General features: G+C 32.3%; 1 protein-coding gene across 1 annotated transcript in view; it reads left to right on the forward strand.

Moving 5' to 3' along the window:
* The window catches only part of LOC128996517 (uncharacterized), a 42,620-nt gene extending 30,405 nt beyond the window's left edge, over positions 1-12,215 (forward strand). Inside the window, exons 8-18 of the mRNA XM_054421896.1 lie at positions 447-578; positions 1,544-1,674; positions 3,088-3,271; positions 3,912-4,031; positions 4,965-5,089; positions 5,699-5,880; positions 7,536-7,700; positions 7,937-8,096; positions 9,402-9,530; positions 10,345-10,489; positions 10,951-12,215. Coding sequence (XP_054277871.1) covers positions 447-578; positions 1,544-1,674; positions 3,088-3,271; positions 3,912-4,031; positions 4,965-5,089; positions 5,699-5,880; positions 7,536-7,700; positions 7,937-8,096; positions 9,402-9,530; positions 10,345-10,489; positions 10,951-11,149 — 1,672 coding nt within the window. The 3' untranslated portion in view covers positions 11,150-12,215. The remainder of the gene's footprint in view (positions 1-446; positions 579-1,543; positions 1,675-3,087; positions 3,272-3,911; positions 4,032-4,964; positions 5,090-5,698; positions 5,881-7,535; positions 7,701-7,936; positions 8,097-9,401; positions 9,531-10,344; positions 10,490-10,950) is intronic.
* Positions 12,216-22,465: the final 10,250 nt, after the last annotated feature.

The raw sequence follows: 22,465 nt of genomic DNA on the forward strand, positions 1-22,465 counted from the left end.
AATTTAAAATTGAATCTCAAAGAATATCGCATAACTTAACATTCATTCTTTGTCAGTTAAAGTTACTGACGGATTATTCAATCTGCATCACTTTTTATTTCAGGTTTTCATTTATATGTTTTAGTCCTATGAGAATCTAACTTTGAATTATTGAAGCTTATTTAATAATATTGACATTTCAGCTGAAATGTCTGCTTTACTCGTTTAATACAACAAATGTTTCCCCAAGTGTTTTATAAACAGTGAAATGGATTATTAATGTGAGTCTATCAGATTAGTCAAAAACATAATTCGTTAAAACTGTCTTAAATTTTTTTATGAGTTTTCTTTACAATTATTTGATAGTCCAATAAAATGTATCTAGGTTTATAATATAGAATGGAATTTTGAATTATTGAATTGCACTTTAAATTATATTACGAACACTTTTTGAATAATTTGTTCAGAGACCACTGTAAAACAGACAACGTTAAAGTATTCCATGGGTCTTCGTCGACTAGTCCTCTACTATCCACTCTGTGTGGCAACAAGAAGCAAGAGGTTGTTCATGGCGGACCTAACCTTCTAGTGCAGTTCAGGTAATTATAGATAAAAAATAAAGTGAGGAATCAACTCATCACATTTCTTCATAATGATCACTTTTCAAAATAAATACCTATACTTACACATAATAAAATCACTACTCAACAAATTAACAGTGTAAATCAATGTGATTTTATAAAAAAATAAATATTGTAAAACTATTGGTTTTCAACTATTCATTAACAGATATGTAAAACAGTAAAATTCGGAATCATTTCATTTCATTTCCGTAATTATGTTTTACGAAATTGTATTAAACGAGAGTTAATCTGTACTTGATTAGGAAAGTTAATATCACCGATATTGGAAAATGCCGATGCAGTTTATGGAAGGACAATTGATAGGTCTGGTATCGGAAAACACTTTGGCAGAGAGATGTCCCTGAAAGGTAATAATTATTGCACCAGTGTTGTCCTGTTTAAGGCTGGTTGAATTCCAAAAGGAGGGTAGTTTTATGGTAATTTAAAAGTCAATTTATTGTAAATTTTATGGTGGAGCACTAAACTTTGGCTCTTAATATGTATTATTATTTTTAATATAAATAATGCAACATTGTAGGTATATTCATTACTTCAGTGAAAAATGGTTTTAACATGTCTCGATTATTGAAGTTTTCAATTAAGATATTTTATATGTCTAATAAATATTTGATTTAGCTTAATTTATGGATTATATTTTTAAACTCTTGGCGTTGCTCAAATCATCGAGTTAATTTCATACCAAAAATTCGTATGAAAAAAATATAACTGAACGATGCAACACTATGAACTAATGAATGTATAAGTATGAATGTATTAATGTATAAGCACTTCCAACAACCACTTAACAATTATTATAACTCTTGAACAACTGTAAAACACCTGAAAGATCGTGATAACCTGTGCAGGATTAAATAACATAAATAATATGACTGTTCCACATACTGTCTATAAATCACTAACCTCAACTAAACGTGTTACAGCTCAGGGCCTCTGGTCAGTCCCTTCCATTACAACGGGTTCGTGGCGACCTTGGAGTTTCTAGAGAAGACGACGACAACAACCAAAGCGCCGAACAGAGCAACGTCAAAGACAACGGAGACAGCACTGTCCGGTCTGTTGAAATATATTGTTTTTTTTAATTATGTTATTCATAAGGAGTACATTTAGTAATGACTTAGACATTCATAATGTTGCAGATATGTTCACAAGAAATTGTCTTTGTTTTCGTGTATGCACGATGTGTATACTGGTTGCTCCCTTTACGACGGTAACACACACAAGGGGTGCGACCGTAATGGATTAGAGACTTTTGAGTCTCAGTTTAACTGATATCACCTTTACTTCTTTGCTTTGCGACACAGTGGTCTAAAGCACACCACAAGCAATAGGTGTACCTTACCTGGAAAAAGCTTCTCAAGGGGAGGGGAGCTGAGTTTCTACCACAAAGGGCAATCTAAATATTTGTAATACTAAACATCTGTGGAAAGGATCATTATACAGTTTCTAACCATAAAACCACAAATTGACTCAAATTGCCTCCTGAGTTAAGAATAATTTTATTATTTTTTGTTTTAGCCTTTTAAGATGTTGGCATGCAACAATATCATGACATCATGCCAACATCTTACAACATCATATTTACATGTATCATATTTACATATTATCATATATCATATTTACATCTTGCAAGATGCAAATTATTTATATACAAATCTTTCTGTCACTAAAGATTGAAATGTACAATTGATAAATAACCCAAAGACGATTGAGTTTCAATCAGATCATTTAAAGAAAAAAAAAAACAATAGCCTCTGGTTTTGAGTAGTTATAATCGGCATTATCAAATATGTTAACTAAAAACGTTAAATTAAAATATGTGTTCATGTTTATTTTACAACTGGTAACAACGAAGTGTGGTAATAACAAGTACATGTTGATTTGCGTAAAGAAAAATGTTCTTAGAGTTCAATTTGTTAATAACTTTATATACAGTAAAAGCATTAAGTGTTCACGACATGCAATCTATCAATGTCTTCTGAGATTATTTGGTCTTTATTACATATTTACGATGAATATAAATAGTATAAATAGTGCTAAAGCTGCCAAAAAGCTACATATGCGCACGTATGTCCTCAATAAAATAATGATAAAGTAATAATGCTCCCAATAAAATCTTGATGTCAAAATACTTGCATCCGACACCATTATATTTTTGTGAAGCGGTATATAATGTATTCACCAATTCCTGGTGTATTAATTAGGGTTTGTGTCAGATACGGAGAAACTAATTAGTTCACATTCAATGGTATTTATTGTCAGAATAGTTGTGTTAATCGAGTTGACAAAATTTTTACGTTACTATACGAAACATTCATTAAAGAACGAGTAGTTGAAAGGGGGAAACATATTACTCCATAAACAGTATTTACGCCTCTTTTGAAGAAGCTGTGTGTCTATAGTACATAACATGTATCTTTTCCGACATCATCCTTAGTAGCTTTAAGAACACAATATTCATTTTCAGTGGGAGGAGACACAAACGCTACCTCAGCGCCACCATGCGAGTTGTTGTATTACAGCAATCAGACTCGTAACGGGCTGTTTGACTCCCGAGGACTCTTGCAGGGCTCACAACATAACTGCACCTTGGTGTTCATAGGAGGAGACACCGACCTGGTGTTTATATCACTAGCCAACTATAATCTTAGGTAACGTACGTTTGTTTGCATGAATAATACGTGTTTGGAATGTTTGATAATCAACTGCAGCAAAAGAGATGGCCTATGCTATTTGATTTCAAAACTTAGACTAAAAGACTTCTACACTTTTTCTGTTTTTAAATCAAATGCCAAAGATCTTTGAGACTTGGTCAAATAACGGGAGTACTAGTTCGGGCTGACTTGTTTGTTTAGGTTCGATCACATAACATAAGGTATAAATTGTTTGACCGATTTAGATCAGCGAACTACTAGAAATTGCGTTTTTGGTACTGTACCGAAAGGCCTTAAAATGGCTGTGAGGTGTCATTTTTCCATTTTGTCTGTGAAATTATTATCAATTCTTTTAAATATTTTAAACTGAATTAAGAATCAGCCTCGATTGGTATTGGATGGTTTACATAAACATATTTTTTACTTAGGTATCGTGGAAAATATACGTGATTCACATTACATTTATAAATATTTTAATCATTTTTTAGGATTTATAATTACGTTTAAACACAATTACCTAGATCTAACTAGAAATAACTACCTAATTTTACTTATTTTGCGTAACAATACAATATAAAAAAAAAAAAATCTCATATCTTTCTTGGCAAACCTGTTTACTGTTTGTAGTTTGTTTCAGATCAACTGGTTGTCGTTCCTACGTTGAACTATTTGAAGGATACAACAAAGTCACCCAGACTAAACTTATCAAGAGGATATGCAGCCCAGTATCGAAAAGGATTACAGACAACAGTGGCAGGTAATTTTAGTTTTTGTCGAATTTAATATTTTGCAAATTCGTAATTAATCGGTTCTTCCTTTATTATAATTACTTCATTTTTAAACTGGCATAGTTAATCATGCGGTGCATTTTCCAAAACCCTCATCGTAACTTGATAATAAACTAAGCTCAACGCTACTGAATGTTTTAGTTTCCCTACCTGGGTTAATCTTCTCGCTAGTTTATGATTTCAATTTAAGCTTTCCTGTGCACTACCGCTAAATCTTCTTAAGGGATTTATTAGCATAATCTTAAGTAAAATTTAAAAAATCTATTTTAAGTTGTGAATTTTGGTTTTATATTTTTCAGTTAAATATAAATTCGTATGTATTGTTATTTTAAAATAATTACGTTGTATTTTGCTAATATTGTTTTTTATTAACATTATTTTTAAACAACAGACATAAAAAATAGGACAGAGCTTAAACATCTGCTCCTTTTACACATTCCCTAATGATGTGATGGTCACATTATGTCATTTTACAACACATCGTTCAGCTCAAGTGTGCATAGTTGATGAAAGTAGTTTAAATATTCCATGCAGTTGGTCCAGACTCGCCAAAGTTGATGGGTTATTGATTGGTCTTTATGTTGGCTACTCTTCCCGGCTTTCTGCATACGACAGCAAACGCTCTATCTAGAATCGTTTGTGTCTGACTTTTGCTTCATTACTTGGCAACTGTAGACGATAAAATACATTTACAGTTTACGGCGTATATTTTATATCTCTATTCGATAAGTTTAAAACTGCTAACTTTCAAATTAGGGAAGTTAAGTTGGTTCTTAGATATATTTAATGTCATTGTAGTTAGTTTTGAATAGAACATTTAAGCCATTTACATATATAACATGTTTATCAGCATATGTACTGGGTCATTGTTTAGTTTTGCAGCCTGTTTTCAATGTTCACAGATACCAAGATCGAGAAAACTACATATCCAAAAGCAATATTGTGCAGCTGAATTTCAAAAGATTCATTCCTTCCGGAACAATGGAGAATATGGAATATGTCCAAGGAGCTTTCCTCTTTCACGATGGTTTGTACCTTAAAACATGTTTTAATAACTGTAGTACTGTAGTTCATTATCAATGTTTTTGTTAATGGTTTTTAGAAAATGCATGTAATGAAAATTTTACAATGCATGTACAACAATTTCTTTTAAAATACACTAAGGAAACCTTTGATGAAAAAATCGTTATGATGTCGAACATTGCTAGATATTAAAGAAAAATATCCTTAGGCATTGATAACCGGATCCCTGTCGATATCATAAAACATACTCCCTTATGATGAAATAAACAATTACATTAATATAGGTTTAACTTCTGCAGGGTTCTTATAAATAACTGCTGGGGTCTTTTTCAGAAGAGGGAACTGTGGAAAAAACACAGTTTAGATTAGGTCAGATTACACATTTATTTTATTTACTGAACAAAAATAATCACAAAATCCACTACGCCTTTTTAAATTTTGATTGGTCAAAACAAAGCGGATGATTTTCATTCATCTATGCCTGCCCCTCTCAATACCAGGTACTCATTTGAAAACAATTTAATCGTGTAGAGAAACTTTAGGTCCTCTTTTGAGAAAGACCCATAAAATCGTTTCTTACTCGTACTATTGCAAAACACTCGTTTGTCGACAGAGATGGTGCAAGGTACCCCAACGCCCAGCTCGCTATGTGACGTTGTCTACCGAGGCCCCACGAGCCGAGGTCGAGGTCAGCTGACCAACCCTGGCGAGACCGAGGTCTATTGGACTGTGGACGGCAGCCTTGAGTGTACCCAGAGACTTGTGCCTTCCCCTAACTCTAGTATCTCATTGAATGTAAGCAAACATTATCACTCCATTAGCTTTAAACAGTATAAGTTTATTGGATTAGATGGATGAGAATTAATTAAATAATATTATTTGTTCCACACTATATACTTCACAAATAAGTACAATACAATTGTTAAGCATCATTGTTATATACTTTACACACACAAAATGAAAAACAAACCTAAACGAAACAATTTGTATCACTCAATCTGATTAACTTTATGGTGTGCAAACAAAGGCAAGGGATGTCTGTGCGTTTGCCGGGTGGCTATTAAACATTCTTAATTAATCAAATCTTAAAGTTATAAGTTAATTAAATAAACTATTGCTTAAAAAATACTAGTTTCGGAATATTATTGAGATATTGAATACACCTGAAACATAATAATCAAAGTTATATAAAGTAAGGTTGAAATGTGGCCAAATTCGGGTGTTCTTGTGTTTAACGACCTCACCAGATTTTCCCACTACCATATTCACCATACCAGGTTAGGTTAAGTTAGGTTATTTTTTATATTGAAAATATACTTCATTTTGGTTACTTAACCTAACTTGGTGTGGTAGGTATAACAAAATAGCACCTAAATACACAAGCTGAGTTCTTATTTCATATAGAGTTAGTTATGTCAGTAATTACATCATAGAAAAAATTGACTATTTCATCCAACAGTTTTTTAAAATGACAGTATGACGTAATTATTATTGCAAATATATTTCACAACGTTGTAAACTATAGTGAACGTTTTGGGTGGTTCCAGTAAGCAATAACGTATCCCAACGAGGTGTAACAAGTGCGCTTGAGAAAGTAGCACTTAGCCTGCACGGTAAGAGGTAGAAATGTCGGGAATGTGGAATGGAAAGAATGTAACCAGACTGGCAAAATATCGTCAGACCTCTTGGCTTTTAAAACACGACTGTTTGATACCTTTCCTTTGCCTTTCCTTCTTTTGCCCTTGTTATGGGTGATTCAATAAGCTTGTAGACTTGGGAGTACACATTCGAAATCTCGTAGTTTCTTTATTAGTTTGCAATGATATTTTTGAAATTTTAATGGTTGCCCATCTGACTGATACCAATTACTATGTGGGTACATTAAACCTATACATATGGTATCAAAGATTTAAAATTCACTTTGGATCGAGGTGCTGCACAACTATATAACGTGGTAAAAATGTTAAATCTATATTTCGATTCAAAGGTCAAGTCTAAGGTCAGAATAATTCTAACTTACCTCCATTTTCCATACGTAGGTACTTTGTAAGCAATGACATTGTCCACAGCTTCTGTGTTCATTTACATAAAATAATCACGTACTTAGAGTGCCTAATTAGTTCAAAACTCTGATTGACCTATACATATTGTATGTTGGATTATGATAGATTTATTAGGCGCCTAACAGAATCTTAATGGTGTGATATCTTATCATAGCTCACTCATACTATGTTGAAGAAGGGTATTTAATAGAATTGATTATAACTCTTTAACTTTCTTAGATTAGTTATTTCCTTAGCTATGATTATTCATGAAAATCTCCATAATTGAGGGAGTAGTTTCTATCAGAAATATCTGCTGACTTCTCTCAGGTTCGAACCATCGACCTTCAAACCAGACCAATACCAATGCGACCTTTATCTATTGATAATTGTACATCCTATGTCTAGATAATGACCCTACACCGTCTAGCGGCCGACACACACTGCCACACAGAATGTGGTGCTGGCGGGTGTCACTGTGTCACCAACCTGCTGCCTCTTAGCCATATGGACCATCTGCAGATAGTCACTGACACTGGGCTAGTGTTGTGCTGCATCTGCGGGCCATTTCAGGTCAGTCGAACAAGAATATATAAAATATTAAAATTCTCCTTTATGGATGATATACTAAAATGTTATACTGCCTAATCTTTTCGTAATGAAATTACCAAATTGTTTAACAATTTTTAAATTATCTGATGCTGTACATGTGCTGTAACAAGACATCTTTGTTTCAAATACTATTTTGCCATGTGAAGCATATACGTTCAACTGAATCTAGTTTTTGAATTTTATTTTGTCTATTTCAGGAGGAGTGGCTGCCTGTAGGAGTACGAAGCTGGTCTCCTCTCAGGCTTGTCTACTATGTAGCCAGGTACAACTGGGCGACCAGAGGGTTTGAATATGAAACAGACTATCGCTTTCATCGCGACCATGTATGCGGACATCGCATGATGACGCAACATTCGGGTGAGAACCTACTTTAACATTTGTAGATACATTTGAGTTCTTGATTTACCTAATAGATTGGTATAGGAAACAATGTGCCTATAAGGTATTAGATTACATAACAAATATATATTGGATCAAGTGTTGATGCTTAGAATATAGTGAGAGAGTCGGGGAGAAGCTGGTTTGAAGACTTCAGAACAACAAATGTCTTGGAGGCATGCACTTCAATCTCGCCAACGCCATCCGCACTATGACCTCACTATGACTATCTACAGTACTATCATGATAATTAGATAAATTCGTTAATTACAAGGCAAAATGTGTTCGGATTCCACTATACACTGTAGGTCACTTAGTTGCCATTGGCTATCTGTGTCTAAGGAACATGTCAGCCTTAGCCACTATGACTACAAGATCGCGTTACTCATCCTACACTCATCTCTATTCATACTTGGCCAAAAAAATCTACATTCTAATGGTCACCATTTCATAAAAAAGTATTGAAGTATTAAAAACCTTAAGCCTGTTGGTGGTAAAGTTGTGTAATATTTTAATAAAACGAACGAAGTTAAATTAAAAGGTAAACAAATAAGATACGTAGGAACAAAATATCAATGTACACACGGTCACCAGAGAAAATTTAGAGAAAAGAAAAAAAATTATTGACCCCTTACATGAGATAACTGATTCTCCCCACTAATAACCAACGATAATTTCGTTCAGTCCAGAATCACATCCGAAAGTTTCTATTGAAAGCAAACCACTTGAACACGTAGGCAGACAATGTGGTAAATTCGGTCACCAAACAGTAAAGTGGTCAGTAATCATGTCCCTTGTTTTGGTAAAACAATGAGGTGTTGGTAAACTTTCCTGTTATCTACTGAGTTTCTATGGTTTAAGCTTTTCATTATGGTTTTTATGAAAAGCTCCAAAAAAGATTATCAACTTATGGCCACATAAATGTAGAGTGTTTGCTATTTATTTATGTTATAATATTAATGAGCAATTTATGTTGATGGTCAAACAGGGTGTAAAATAAAAAAAAACATTCTTGTCACAAACCATTGTTGTGTATTGCGAGAAAATATTTACAATGTTAGTAACACAACGTAGTAAACATAAAACCTATCGACTGAGCTGTAAAATATAATAATATAAACTCGCATTAGAGTAATAAAAATAAAAAATGAAAAGAACTTGGATCGTAAATAGAAATATAAAACCTACCAACAAAAGGTTTCTCTGGTCTTCTTCAAGTTTTGTACAAGAAGTTTTTATAAACCATAAGGAATGGAACTTAATACATTTTTCTTCTGGTTACAGGTCTGATTGAGTCAGTAAACTTCACAACACCAAATCAACTAAACTTCTTTCACCACCAAAGCTGCACGTGGAAACTTGATTCCAACGTGGAGAGACAACTAACTATTTCGATGTCGAGTGACCAAAATAGTAAGTAGGCCACTTCACGACCACACTTTTGCCAAGCAGTTCCACGAGGAAATGCAATTGTAGAATTTCTTATTGGTTTAGACAATATTGCTATATTATTTAATAACTACGTGTGGAAACATTATAACATTGTGTTTCATTTTAATTTTTGTTATTCAACTACCTATATCAAAGTATTATTTAGATATTGCTACTACTCAAGTTGCACTTTGAGACCAGTAAATTAAGAGCAATAATACAGTGTGTTCATAAAAGATAAGTTTTTAAGTCATACTGTTGTTATATAACGTGAGATGTTCTACCTGTATTAGCTGTATCAACTACATGCTACGGTAGTTTGTCTCACGACTATTGTCGAGTCTGAGTTGAGAGTGTGTCCTGAAAATTAAATGTTTGACTAGCATGCACGATGCATTATGATGATGCAGTACAATTGATATTTTGCGTTTCTAGCCTTCACTTCCTCTAAATATTCTCTAATTACATTTCTATCTTCCTTATCCGGTTTGTCTTGACATTATTATCATCATGTCCCTGGTGGATCAGGGACAGGTCATAATCCTGACTACAACCTTTTTTTTCATCGTCATCCGTTTTTTCCCTTGGGTTAAAACCTAGCAAATGCTATTCACTCTATTTATTTACAATTCCTTAGACTCTTCGCTGATGTATTATTATTAAAGTACCTTGTCTGAGACGATCTTTTCGTACTTACATCTAAGAATACTTCTCCGAGCTAAGTCAGCCCTTAATTACCTTGTGCTTTTAGGGTCTTGTTTTTTCACCTTGTGTTTACTATCATCTTTTACCATAGGGCCTTGCTCAACGTGGAACTTAACAATCCACGAGTACTATGAGCCCGCTGAAGAACACGCTGGCAACACCCTTCATACATTCTGCTCTAGAGATGGTGCCAGGAACTATACACTGCCTTTCAAAGTCAATATTGTGATCATCAGGTATGCTACGCAGTTATGAAATATTACTGATCTGTTTTAGCGTATAGAAAACAATAGTTTTAGAAAACAATAGTTTGAGGAGAGCTTTACATAGATAGCTATACATTTTACTTACCATCTTCCCACATGTGATTTTTGCAAATTGAAATGGCTTTTAAATTATTTATCGGAACTCATTTTAATCTTATTCATTACTAGAGTATGTCTTGTGGAAGAGCTTTAATTTTTTTCATTCATTTTATAAATATATTCATTTATCAATATACGGTTCGACATGACAAAATAAATTTAACTGGGTTTAAATCAATTAGAAATTATGAAGTGTTTACAGTTGTCAAATGGTTTTAACAGGTCCTTTTTTAAATGAATATTTCGATCTATTTCAGATTAATTTACTTTAGGGTTTTACCAGTTTCAAATTATTAGTTTTAAAATAATCACGTTGGACGACATTTTCACAGGTTGCGAGCGATGACAAACATTCCCCCGCAGTTCAGGGTGAGGTGGCGGTCTCAAGTGGTGCGTGCCAACACACGTACATCGGTGTTTCTCCCTCCCGACGTGTCTATCGCCCCCCACCATCACCCCCACCCACCGAGGTGTGCTGTTGCCATGGTGATGCTGGTACTACTCGCTACCACCGTTGGCAGCGCTAGTTGAGCTGAAGGCACAATATTAGGAAAGACTGAATGTCTTATAATGATACAGAGGGTGTTATATACAAGTAAAAGGGAACCTTCCGATCTTACATTTTAATTTTGAAAACTGAAGATGGTTTATGTGTATAAATATGTTATAAGAAGTTTTTCCTGTAAGGATGGCAAATAGAGAATGGTAGGTATAAATATTTTTTATATAATTATGAAAATAAAGTTGTATTTTTAGACATATAGCCTTAAAAGCTTTAAATTTCAGTATGGAATTATGTAAAATGTTATGTTTTAAGCAATAATTAATAAATTTAAAGTATTTGATTATTATTAAGCTTAAACATTAAGCATTAAGCTTGAAACTAAGTAAAAGAGTATTTTAATAATAAAAGATTGTATTAATAATTTAAAACCTAATATAAAAGCCTTAAAAGTACTAATAAAACAATTTGGCAAACATTTTTCTAAGTTATTGAATACTGTTTAAAGTTCAGCCTTCGCTCAAAATAGTTCATACTTTTACTTTTTGTTTGGTCCTTCGAGACAAAATATTGTAATACAAAACTTGGTTAGCAAAATAAATTAACATATGCACCCAAAAGTCAAAGAAACTAATGAAGATTTTGATTAAATAAATCCCTCTTTCACAAGAAAAACAAATTAAGCCGGTTTAAAACGATAGTTATTTCTAAAATTCCATCAATCCATCTAATACCAGCTAACACATAGCTTACTTATATTTTTTAATGAGTTTCCTAAACTACTGTGTCAAAAGTTAGTTATCGTATACGGTGTTCAATTAAACATTCTGTTAAAATTCATTAGCTGATACTACTTTGTAAAGATGTACACATTGAGAACAGATGACTATAGCAAGTTTTTGTTCTCATGCTCGATAAATTACTGTAGTTTGAGATGAATAAAATATTGAAACACTTGAAGTTAGCCCAGCCTGGTTGCCATGGAGACCACGTAATAAGTTAGGCGTTTGCGATCTTCAGCTCAAAAATTCCGGCTTAGATTACTATACAGTTCCTGTGATACCCGATTGATTGTTATACGAAATAAAAATGTACATACGCTATTGGTTGTTGTTATTATCCTATAACCGTTTTGTGGTTAATAGTTTAAATATAGGTTTGCGTGTGATTTTGTGTCAAGATACAGATGGATGTATCATTATGACTAAAAGGCAAATATGATGGATCCAGTTGTTCGTAAATTTGTAAGATCTATTTAGGAGAAAATTACTACAGTATTTATATTACATTATTAAATTACAGTATTAATTTTGACATTTGGGCGTTGTATCATGATGTTGCGGCATTAAAGGTCTAAATAAACCCATAAATATTTATCAAAATTTGCACCTACCGTAAAAAAGTAAGACCTTCAGTTGTTTTAAACAACATAGTTTTTGGACTTAGTAGTAATAAAAATATGGGAAATGTCTTAATTAATTTTGATCTCTAACAAAGGTATCCAAATATTAGATTACTTGATCTTGGGAGAAAAACATAATGGTAAAAAAGTATCAACATTTGTGATCGGATTAAGTGTTAAAAATAAAGACAATTGCAGGCTTAAACTAAAACTAAACAACATTGAAATGTTCAATATTAAAATAAAATGAATAAAACATTTTATTTCTACGACTACTTAAAAAACGTATAAAGGAGAAAAAACGTAATACACTATTTTTGGTTTCCCTTAGGTTTTTACTTTGAGCAAGTGTCATTTGTACAATATATTTCATGCGTTAAGAAGTTTTTTTTCATTTTCCATTTAAAATTTGGCTTGTAACCTATTTCATAGTAATAAAAGGTCGTCCTATGGTTCTGGACACAGAGGAGAATTTGGGAAACAAAGCTTTAAAAACAATCTATTGTGTATTGTGGCCAGGTCTGTTCTAAAGATTAAAAACGTGTTTGACTGAACATATTCAGAAATTTTTAAAACTGTAATAAATCTTGTACAAAAATTATAAAATTGTAATTGGATATAAGTGAACTTTCTCTGCTCAAATAAAAAAAGCTTTTAAAAAGGACACTAAATAAAAAGTATTGAAAATAAGCATTACACTACGAGTGTGTATTTTGGACTGTATCAACTTTCTAGGTGAGTACGACACTATATTTCTGTGTATTAAAAGAAGAATCCTGTTCATAACCGTATTTTCCTTAAAATAAATTAAAATCTTATACGAATAAGTATAGACGGCTTTAGCTATAAGCTAGTAATGAGCGTTTGTCAAGTTCCTTTCAGGGCTGGGGGTCTTTTTGCATGACGCAAAAGTCTCTTTGTTTGATAAATTAGTGGCTAAACGAATTTGGGAGGCAACAACTATACCTCAAAAAAGGTTTATGTCTAAGTTGGAACAAGGGAGTGGATATGCACATGGCTGCATTGCAAGTAACGGATGAGACAACAATGTTAGTGATGACTTAGAAGTCTGACAGACGCATGGTAGCGCCATCGGAATCACAAGAATTTACTTTTTTTTTTTTTTAAAGAGGTTGGCGGCCTCTTTTACCTTGCATTTGCCCGTCCACATAGACTAAGCGCCCGTGCGTGGATCGTTTACAGCAAAGCAAGGAGTGAGCCGGTACAGTACAAAGGTGATCTGTACAGTACTGATAAAATGTTATCGGCAGTGACCAGGATCCGAACCCACGACATCGCTGCCTTGGGCCCGAAGTCCGCGACGCTACCGACTGAGCCACCGACTCACTATGAACTTACAGTTATACAATTTACCTAAAAGTTCACGTTATACCTAAATATGTCTTTGTGTTAGCTACATAATATTTGTAGCTTTCTCTTATGTTATAAGCAATATCTTATCCTTTAACAAACCTATAAAATCTTTTTTAGAGTTAAAGTATGAGGTTAGTCGATTATGACTTATGTGTTCACAATACAAAATCAAGCTTACATGTTGTTTCAAACCACATTAACCAGATCTTAAGAAACTTAACACTCATTTTACTACAAATATTTTTAATAAATTGCCTATCAACAAAATAGCTCCCTTTATTCTAAAATAAACTCCTTATAAATGAACTACGGTAGCAACGAAGCCGAGGTTAGCGCATTGTAATAATACTCGTATTTTTTCCATTTAAAAATTGTCACCGGTGAATCAAAATGATAGGCCTAAATGTTTCGTCAACTATAATATTTAAAGAGATGAACCCCACTAGTTGGTGTGGGTTTAATACAAATATTAAGGACATTAGTATTTTGGACATAATAAGTGTTAAACACATAAACACATGGGTTGTTTTCCAGATGTACAAATAACACTTTTTTCAACTAAGCACCAAGGAAAAGCTTAAGTTCCCACCAGGTTATATATGGCGGGGGTTGTTTTCAATGAAGCACGCTGTTTTTGTTTACGCCGACAAACTAAGGAAAATAGCTACTCACTCTCAAGCCTAGGGGAGAACTTTGTCCTTTACTTGTGTTTTTCAAACAATAACATTGATCTCTTACGGTATTCCAGATGTTGCCACCAGTATTTCTTATGAATAAACTAACAATTTCAATAGTAGGTTAATAATAACCATCAATGGTTTTAAATAACTATGTCAATCAAAATTAAATAAAAATATTATTTTTTGTTGTTGCATATGTTATGTAGATACTAAATTTGAAAGTACAAAAGATCAAACCACACTTGTAATAATATATTTACACTTAAAGTACAAGAAAGTAAATATATATTGGATGTAGTTAGTTGAGCTATTATTTTGGTCTGACGATGATTGGAGTGTCCAATTAAAATCCAAACTTAGCATCTTTCATATGTATTTACCGTCTTGTGAGTCAACAGTTTTAGTGGAGGATAGGACTACCATATTGCTCTGTAAAATAATAACAAATATGGAAGTCATATTAAATTGCGTAACCGAATGTAGAAGAAAACTGATAACTCGGTTGTTTGTCATCCGATTCTAATATACAAGGTCTCATTTGATTTGGATTTAAATTCTCTATCCTTTTTATCCGTAAACAACTTTCTTAATATTTACGGTTTTCATTAAATTTTGCATTAAAGATTTTAAATGGCCGCCATATTGAAACGGCTTGAGATTTTGGAAGGAAAACTTGTAAGCTCTTTTTACCTACCAAAATACAAATTTATACCAATTTGAAAATTTATATCTTAAAAATGCCCAAGATATAAAATAATTCTAAAAAATCACAAACGGACCGACAAACAGAAATCTAGGCATTTTAGACCTATACTAATGTGGCATTTTATGTTTGTCTTAGCCCAAGGAACAAGTTCACAAAATATGTCCAGAAAATTTGGAAACACTCTGTATATTGTACAATGTAAATCTGTAATTTAGGTGCATTATATGTAACTTAGTATTTAGATAATCCATTTTTCTGACAACCCAGGATCAAATATACATCTCTGATCACATATTTAATCATAACTAGTCTATGATTGTAGATTCATTGACAGATGAAAGTAAGGGAAACAGACACATTTTTTTAAATACCTTATTCAACTCAAATTTGGTCAATAGTAATAATTAATTAATATCAGACTTAACCTCAAAATCCGAATAGTTTTGAATCCATAATTGAAGGCTATGTTATGGTGAATCGAAACGGAATGCGATTTGCAGCACAAGTGAATTACAGAATGCAGAATTGTGGAAGGGGCGTCTCATCCCCCTTGTCTTGGGTGTCTCTTGAGCTAAACAATTGTTTTTGAAGGGTTCACTCTCGCAGCCTCTTTACGCACACGATCTCAGACATTTCCCTTTTGACGAAACAAACTTTGTGGCAGTTCAACTTTTCGCTGTTGTTAGCAAAATCGTGGTTTCTTTAGGATTTGTTAATCTTTTTTGAGAAGTATTTATCTATTTAAATAATTGAAAAAAGGAATAGCTTAAAATTGTATACAAAACACCATCACCAGTATGTTTTGTCCATGTTCTATGTCAATATCCAATTGATCCTGTACAAAACATTGTAACAAAGCGGGGTAAGGATTTAAAGGTTAGTGCATGTTTGGATAATTTTGAATTAAATTATACAGTTATAATCCCTTATGTCAACTACACAATCTAAAAGGAAACTGTCCTAAAGCAAACCAAGATCCTTTTTGGTACTAGCTTTACATTATCATTTGTATAGGTTATTTTACTGAACCTTTACGTACAAATAGCAAGGGAATTATACTAAGGTAAAACAGTGAACTTGAAAAATTTCCATGATTTTATCTTTTGTGAAATAATAATAGTAATTTTTTTATAAGGCAAAGATTCATTTCATTTACCCGACTTATATGATTGGGTTTTCGTTAAGTGAATTACAGTTGTCAGGATACTGTTTTAATGACTAATAAATTGACAAATCTTTCCAAATTAGTCTGAAAAATATTGGCTGGTCTTATAAAACCTCTTAATATAAATAAATCGTAAATTATATTGTTTGTCTACAGAAAGCATAAGAAAGGTAATAGTAGACACATGGGCTATTATCCTTTTAATTTTAAAACATAGTCCAATCCTGCAGTACAATTATTCAAATAAAACAGATCAAAAGACCTTTAAGAAGTAAACAAATCTTATTCCATGAAGAGTATTTCTATTGTCAGCATATTCCTTTTGTCTTTGTGAAGATCTGATCTTCAATGCTGATTTTATTTGTTTTCCTTCCTTTATCTCATCAGCCTTTGTAAAGTTATACAATATTGATACATTTACCTTTGTCTTTACGTTTGAGTGGTTAACTAATGATAAAAATAAATAGAATTACAACGAATCTCTTGGCTTACAGACGATAAAACAAGTAAATCAATTAACTCCTTTGGTATGTTAATAATTTGAGATAATTGTAATATTTTAACCGTGTCCTAACACACTAAAGACTAATAATCTTTGGTTTTTAAATTATCAGTTTAGTATTTACATAAATCCTTTACCTCCTATGTAGGCCTACATTAAGCAAACTCCCCACAGTTGTTAAAGCATGTTGATGCAGCCAGGCCAACCGTGTAAGCAGATAACGTTAAATATCGTTAATCCTTAATTTTACACGTGTGTGACACAACATGTGATATTTTAACATGTGACACAGTGTGACGCTTGTCGTAAAACACCTGTTTGGATGTTTACTATCTAATTAATTGTTATTTCATTTGTTGTGTTAATCTCTTTTACAGTGCGAATACAAAATTATTCTTTATTAAATAGCGTTTCCAGGATTAAGCTGGAAAACATATATTACGTAAGTATGATATCCTAGCCTATTTACACCAGCTTCTAACAATTTGGTAAAGTTGTTTCGTGTAAGTGATTGTTGTTAAGATGATGTAACTCACTTATGGTAGATGAACTAATTAGCTTCACATGTTTACCCTCACATGTTGAAACCCTTCAACAATATCTAGGGGAAAAATTGTATAATAAACTGCCTGAAAATATTAAATCACTAGAATCATTTGAAAAATACAAGAAAGAAGTTGCCAAATTGCTGGTTGACAGAGCGTATTATAAAGTAAATGATTTTTTATGTGATGTATTTATTTGATTTTGTAATTATTATAGTTTTATGTATTTTATGTATATGACCATTTCACCTGTTTCCCAGCTATGCTGGATTTGTAAACGGTATGTGAAATAAATGATTGAATTGAATTGAATTTACATCAAACTTGGGCTTACGCTTACGTGTGCGCTTTTGTGAATGTACGGGCATTTCTTTTGTAACAAAACGTAATACAAACATCGTAGGTACCGAATCGTATAATATTTTTCACTTATTAAAAAATGTTTAATAATTTTATAAAATTTACAGGTAAAGAATAAAATACGAATACCTATTCAATATTATTAGGACTGTTCAGTGCTTTTTTTCTGGCCTGCTAAAGAGGACGATGTAAGCCTTAAACAATTACAATGGCATAACAAAGTTTTAGTAATTGTGGTTTTGAAAAGAATGCACCTACTCTGATTCCATATTGTTAAAGACAGAGGTAACGTGGTAAGTAATTATCTACCGACATTACCACTATGAGTTCTATTAACGTGAACACATTCTGTCGGAGCTTCTTGTGCCATTTGTGGTTCGAACAGGATAATTACTTCATAGGTAGAAGTAATTAAGTTGGCACGTGTGGCTTTACAACACATCCAATAAAGTAATATAGAGGAACACAATCTAACAAATTACTTTTAGAATGTTTGCCATTACATCTCATATTCTTTGCATATGTAATATGTCTGATGTAAGCAAAAGGATTGCAGCATTAAATATATAGTTTATATATACACAAAGATGGTATGAGTATAATAAAATTTTTTTATAGTTTGCTTACTGGTTGTTGCAGTGCTAATGACCTTTAAATTAAATATCGTTTGCAAATAAGGATATTTTCTCATTCATACCCTTTGGATTTTAGAATGATTAAAATATGGTTTGAACATTAATTGTACCTAAAGACTTTTTTGGCACATTTCACGTATAAATAGTTATAAATGTTACTATGAGAATATTTTGAAAATCTGGTTTACTTTGGATAATTATTTGACGTTAAGCATTATTGTTATTGCGGTTTTATTGTGGCGTCAATCATATAATTCCAATAAATCAATTGACAAATGTTAATTAAAGTAATAAAACTTCAAAGAAATTCATTGAAATTCGCATGTTAATAAACACATTATATACTCTGATATGTGTAAATGAGCTAATCACTATATCGTAAATTTAATTTAAACATAAAAAAAATCCAAAAATCTACCAATTAAGGTATGTGACACACATAAGACTTTGAATGGCATCACGTAAAGGTAGTATTTCCAAGCTCTTCTGGCTTATTCCGTGGTTATGTTTTGTCTCGGTGGGAAGGGAAGGAGAGTGAACGGAGGGATGTATCTGGGGCATAACAATTGTTTTTGAAGACTCTCACAACCCCAACTGTGCTCTTTGGCGTTGTGTCTCTTAGCATGAGACAGACTTTTGAGACATTGTCAATTTACGAAGTCATGTAGTAGCTTTGAAGTGACAATGCAAATTTTAGGAAAACATTCAAAGCATGCTTTAACGATGAAAATTGTAATACATATACGCCTTAATTCCTTGTTGTGTTTGTTATGCTTTAGAAAGTGTTTATATTAAAACACATACGTAGATTTAAGAGTTGAAGAAGTTTTTTATTTGAATTCTGTAATGGGCTTAATGCATATAAATTCTGAGAAAGCTGCTATGTAAGGGTTAATTTTATAGATGCACAGAAGGGAAAGTTTACGAAATAAATTACAAGTTTTAAAGTTACAATATTATATTTTTAAATAGCGAAATTCAAGTGCAATGGTCATACCGGGAACTAACATACAATACTTTGTTTGGATTTGTATAAGATGGTAACTTTATAGAGATTCTTTAACATTTCAATAACCTAGTTTTTTATATCTATTTTTCTAATAAAAACATAAATTATACTGAATTGTGATAAAATATGTTGCTAAAACATATTTTTCTTTCTTTAGGACCACGTAAATACCGATTTAAATTATTACCGCTATTTAGTGTACTATGTTTTGTATTGTATCCATGTTTAATAAAGCTGCAAATCAAAATCTAAGGAGAACGCATCCTAGCCCATTTTCGATCATCTGCTAAATGAAGTTCTCTTGTTATCCTGCAGTTATATCGTGTAGAAGTGAGTGTGGTTAAGATGAGGGAGCTTTAGTCTTTTAAATGAACTAATTAGTTCCACATGCTTACATCAAACTTAGGTTTAAGTGGTTTGAAAATGAAGGCACGGGCTTTATGTAATTAGCAATAACTTTTGTGACACAAGGTCAAGCAACCTTTTGTACCGATACTGGGAATTTGATTTATGAAAAATTTAAGCAATGTAAGCTCAATTCAATAGGACAAATTATCAACTAGTAGTTTCGAATTCTCTTCATGTCAATACGTGTGCTGGGAATAAACATTGGCAATGTAACAACTAAGCCTACAGATTTGGATTATAAAGAGAAGTGAGTTTAAAGTCATAAAGTCGAGGAAATATTTTCAAGTTTTACAGCAAAGTAGTGGTGGGGGAGGGGGGGAGGGGGTGTCTAGAGTAAAACAATTGTTTTGAAGACTCTCACAACCCCAACTGCGCTCTTTGGCGTTGTTTCACTTAGAAGGAGAGAAACTTTTGAGACATTGTCAATTTTTACTGCCACAATTTTACTTTTAAATACAAGTGCTAATGTTATCGTACACTGTTGAATTAAAAACGTTTTAGAATGGAACTAACAAGCTACGCGGACGCGTCCATATTACCCAGTATCAGGTTTACGCGTTGGATTATTAGATTTAGTATTTAATTATATCATTAACTTGTTAAATTTTATTAAAGGTTTACCTATAGGGCAGTTTAAATTTCACTGCTCTAAGTAAAAAAATTACCAACTTTACTGTACTGGAATTATATATGTTCAGCTTGCTTTGTATGTTTCATAATTATTTTATAAGTTACGAAAAATCTTTTTAATTTAAAACCTACAATTTTACTGTCCACTATACAATTGTTACACTATTTGTCATAAATAACTATGTTTTTGTAATAATTAGCTATACTACATACTGTACTATGTAGGGGTAATCGATGATGACTACATGAGTTTATGACAATTTTGGTAAAACGCATAATACAATATGTTTTACTACGTCGAAGAAGATCTTTAACACTGTTCATTTTGGCAAATAAACTAAAATGTACAAGCGTATAATTTATTTTATAAATACGATAATGTACGTAACGGTGATATGTCAGTTAAATAAAAAAATTTCAAAATTGTTTTACTTTTTGTTTTTATTATAACTAAGCTTCGAAGGCGGTTTCACATCTCCAACCACCATTACTAGAATGAGGCTTAAAAGTAGGGACGACAGACTGTCGTTTGCAGACATCAAGCTGGAACAAGTCCGAGATCCCGAGCCAAGTCTTGACCAACAGTTAAAAACTTAGTGGCAAATTGACTTACCTATAAAGTTTCAATGTACATTTAGGTCATATAGCTGGTCATGTAGTTATGTCCATACCTAGCTGAAAAAAGTTCAGATGTGTAAATATTACGCGTAAAATAACGTTTGTTTTTGTAGCTCTATTACAATTGCAAAATTACATCCAGAACACCCAAGTCAAGTCCTGATATCCAATTCCGAAAAACTATAGATACAGTTGGTGTTTGGAATTTTTTTTATTTGAATACAAATTGATTGTGACCTCTGGTTTTTTGTTTAAAATATTTTACTGTGGGAATCACTTTAGTTCATTGTATATGAAATTGGTTTCCACTTTAAATGCATTTCACCTTAAATCATTAAGCTACGAAGGTAAAAAGTAATTTCAAAGCCACAATATGTGCACAGGTCTCATTGTAAACATAATCTGCCGGAGTCTTGTACCATTTGTGGTTTAATTAAGATCCCCAAAGTAGTAATGATGTAGAAGTAATCATATGCACTCGTGCATGTCGCTATACGGCACTTGCTATGAGGTACCATGTAAATATTTCAATTTATACTTATATTTTGTAAATGTCTAGTTTCTTTAGTTTTATTTTTTTACAAAAACTACCATAAAATACTGTCTAAAATACCTGGCAAACCAAATCGAAACACTACTTACGACAACCATTTATTAAAAATTGGAAGCTTTAGTGGTCTTAATAAACGAATTAAACTTCCTGTTGAATAGTGTGAAGTAAAACCATCCATCATTTAATTTTAAGAAAACGAGTTAAGTCTGGAAATAAATTTTAAGATATAAAGTCCTCACACATGGTTAAAATGTCTGGATTTTTGTCACGTCCAAAATCAAGTGCGAAGAAGCGACCAAGGCTTAACAATACAAGACATGATTGTGTGTTTTACTTAGACAACTGTGTTGAGGCACCTCAATACTTGCTTACACACTGGTCTTGCTTACATATATGTTAAGTTTAAAGTATTAATCATTAAAAATACAGTTATTGTTAGGTGCTCTGTCAGTAATATGCATTCATATAATCCTACTAAAATATTGTTTTAGGCAATATTCTGAATATTTTAAACACAATTAAGAATTCTTAAAATATTGTAATAACATAACATTGAATAACTGTTTTAAAGACAGGTATTCAACCTCACATCGGTTGAAAGGAACAACAAAGACTTGGGGTTTAATTTGCCTAAGCCTCTCATTTGTATGGAAAACAACAGCAATATGCTATGAATTTTACTGAAAAGTCTTCGCTTTATTTTGCAATTTCATTTTATCGTTCTGTTTTTATTTTTCCATTATTTTAACTGTATTTAA

Source organism: Macrosteles quadrilineatus, unplaced genomic scaffold (genome assembly GCF_028750875.1).
Source record: "Macrosteles quadrilineatus isolate MER2022 unplaced genomic scaffold, UCM_ALF_1.0 Scaffold_6__1_contigs__length_79288215, whole genome shotgun sequence".
Taxonomy (NCBI): domain Eukaryota; kingdom Metazoa; phylum Arthropoda; class Insecta; order Hemiptera; family Cicadellidae; genus Macrosteles; species Macrosteles quadrilineatus.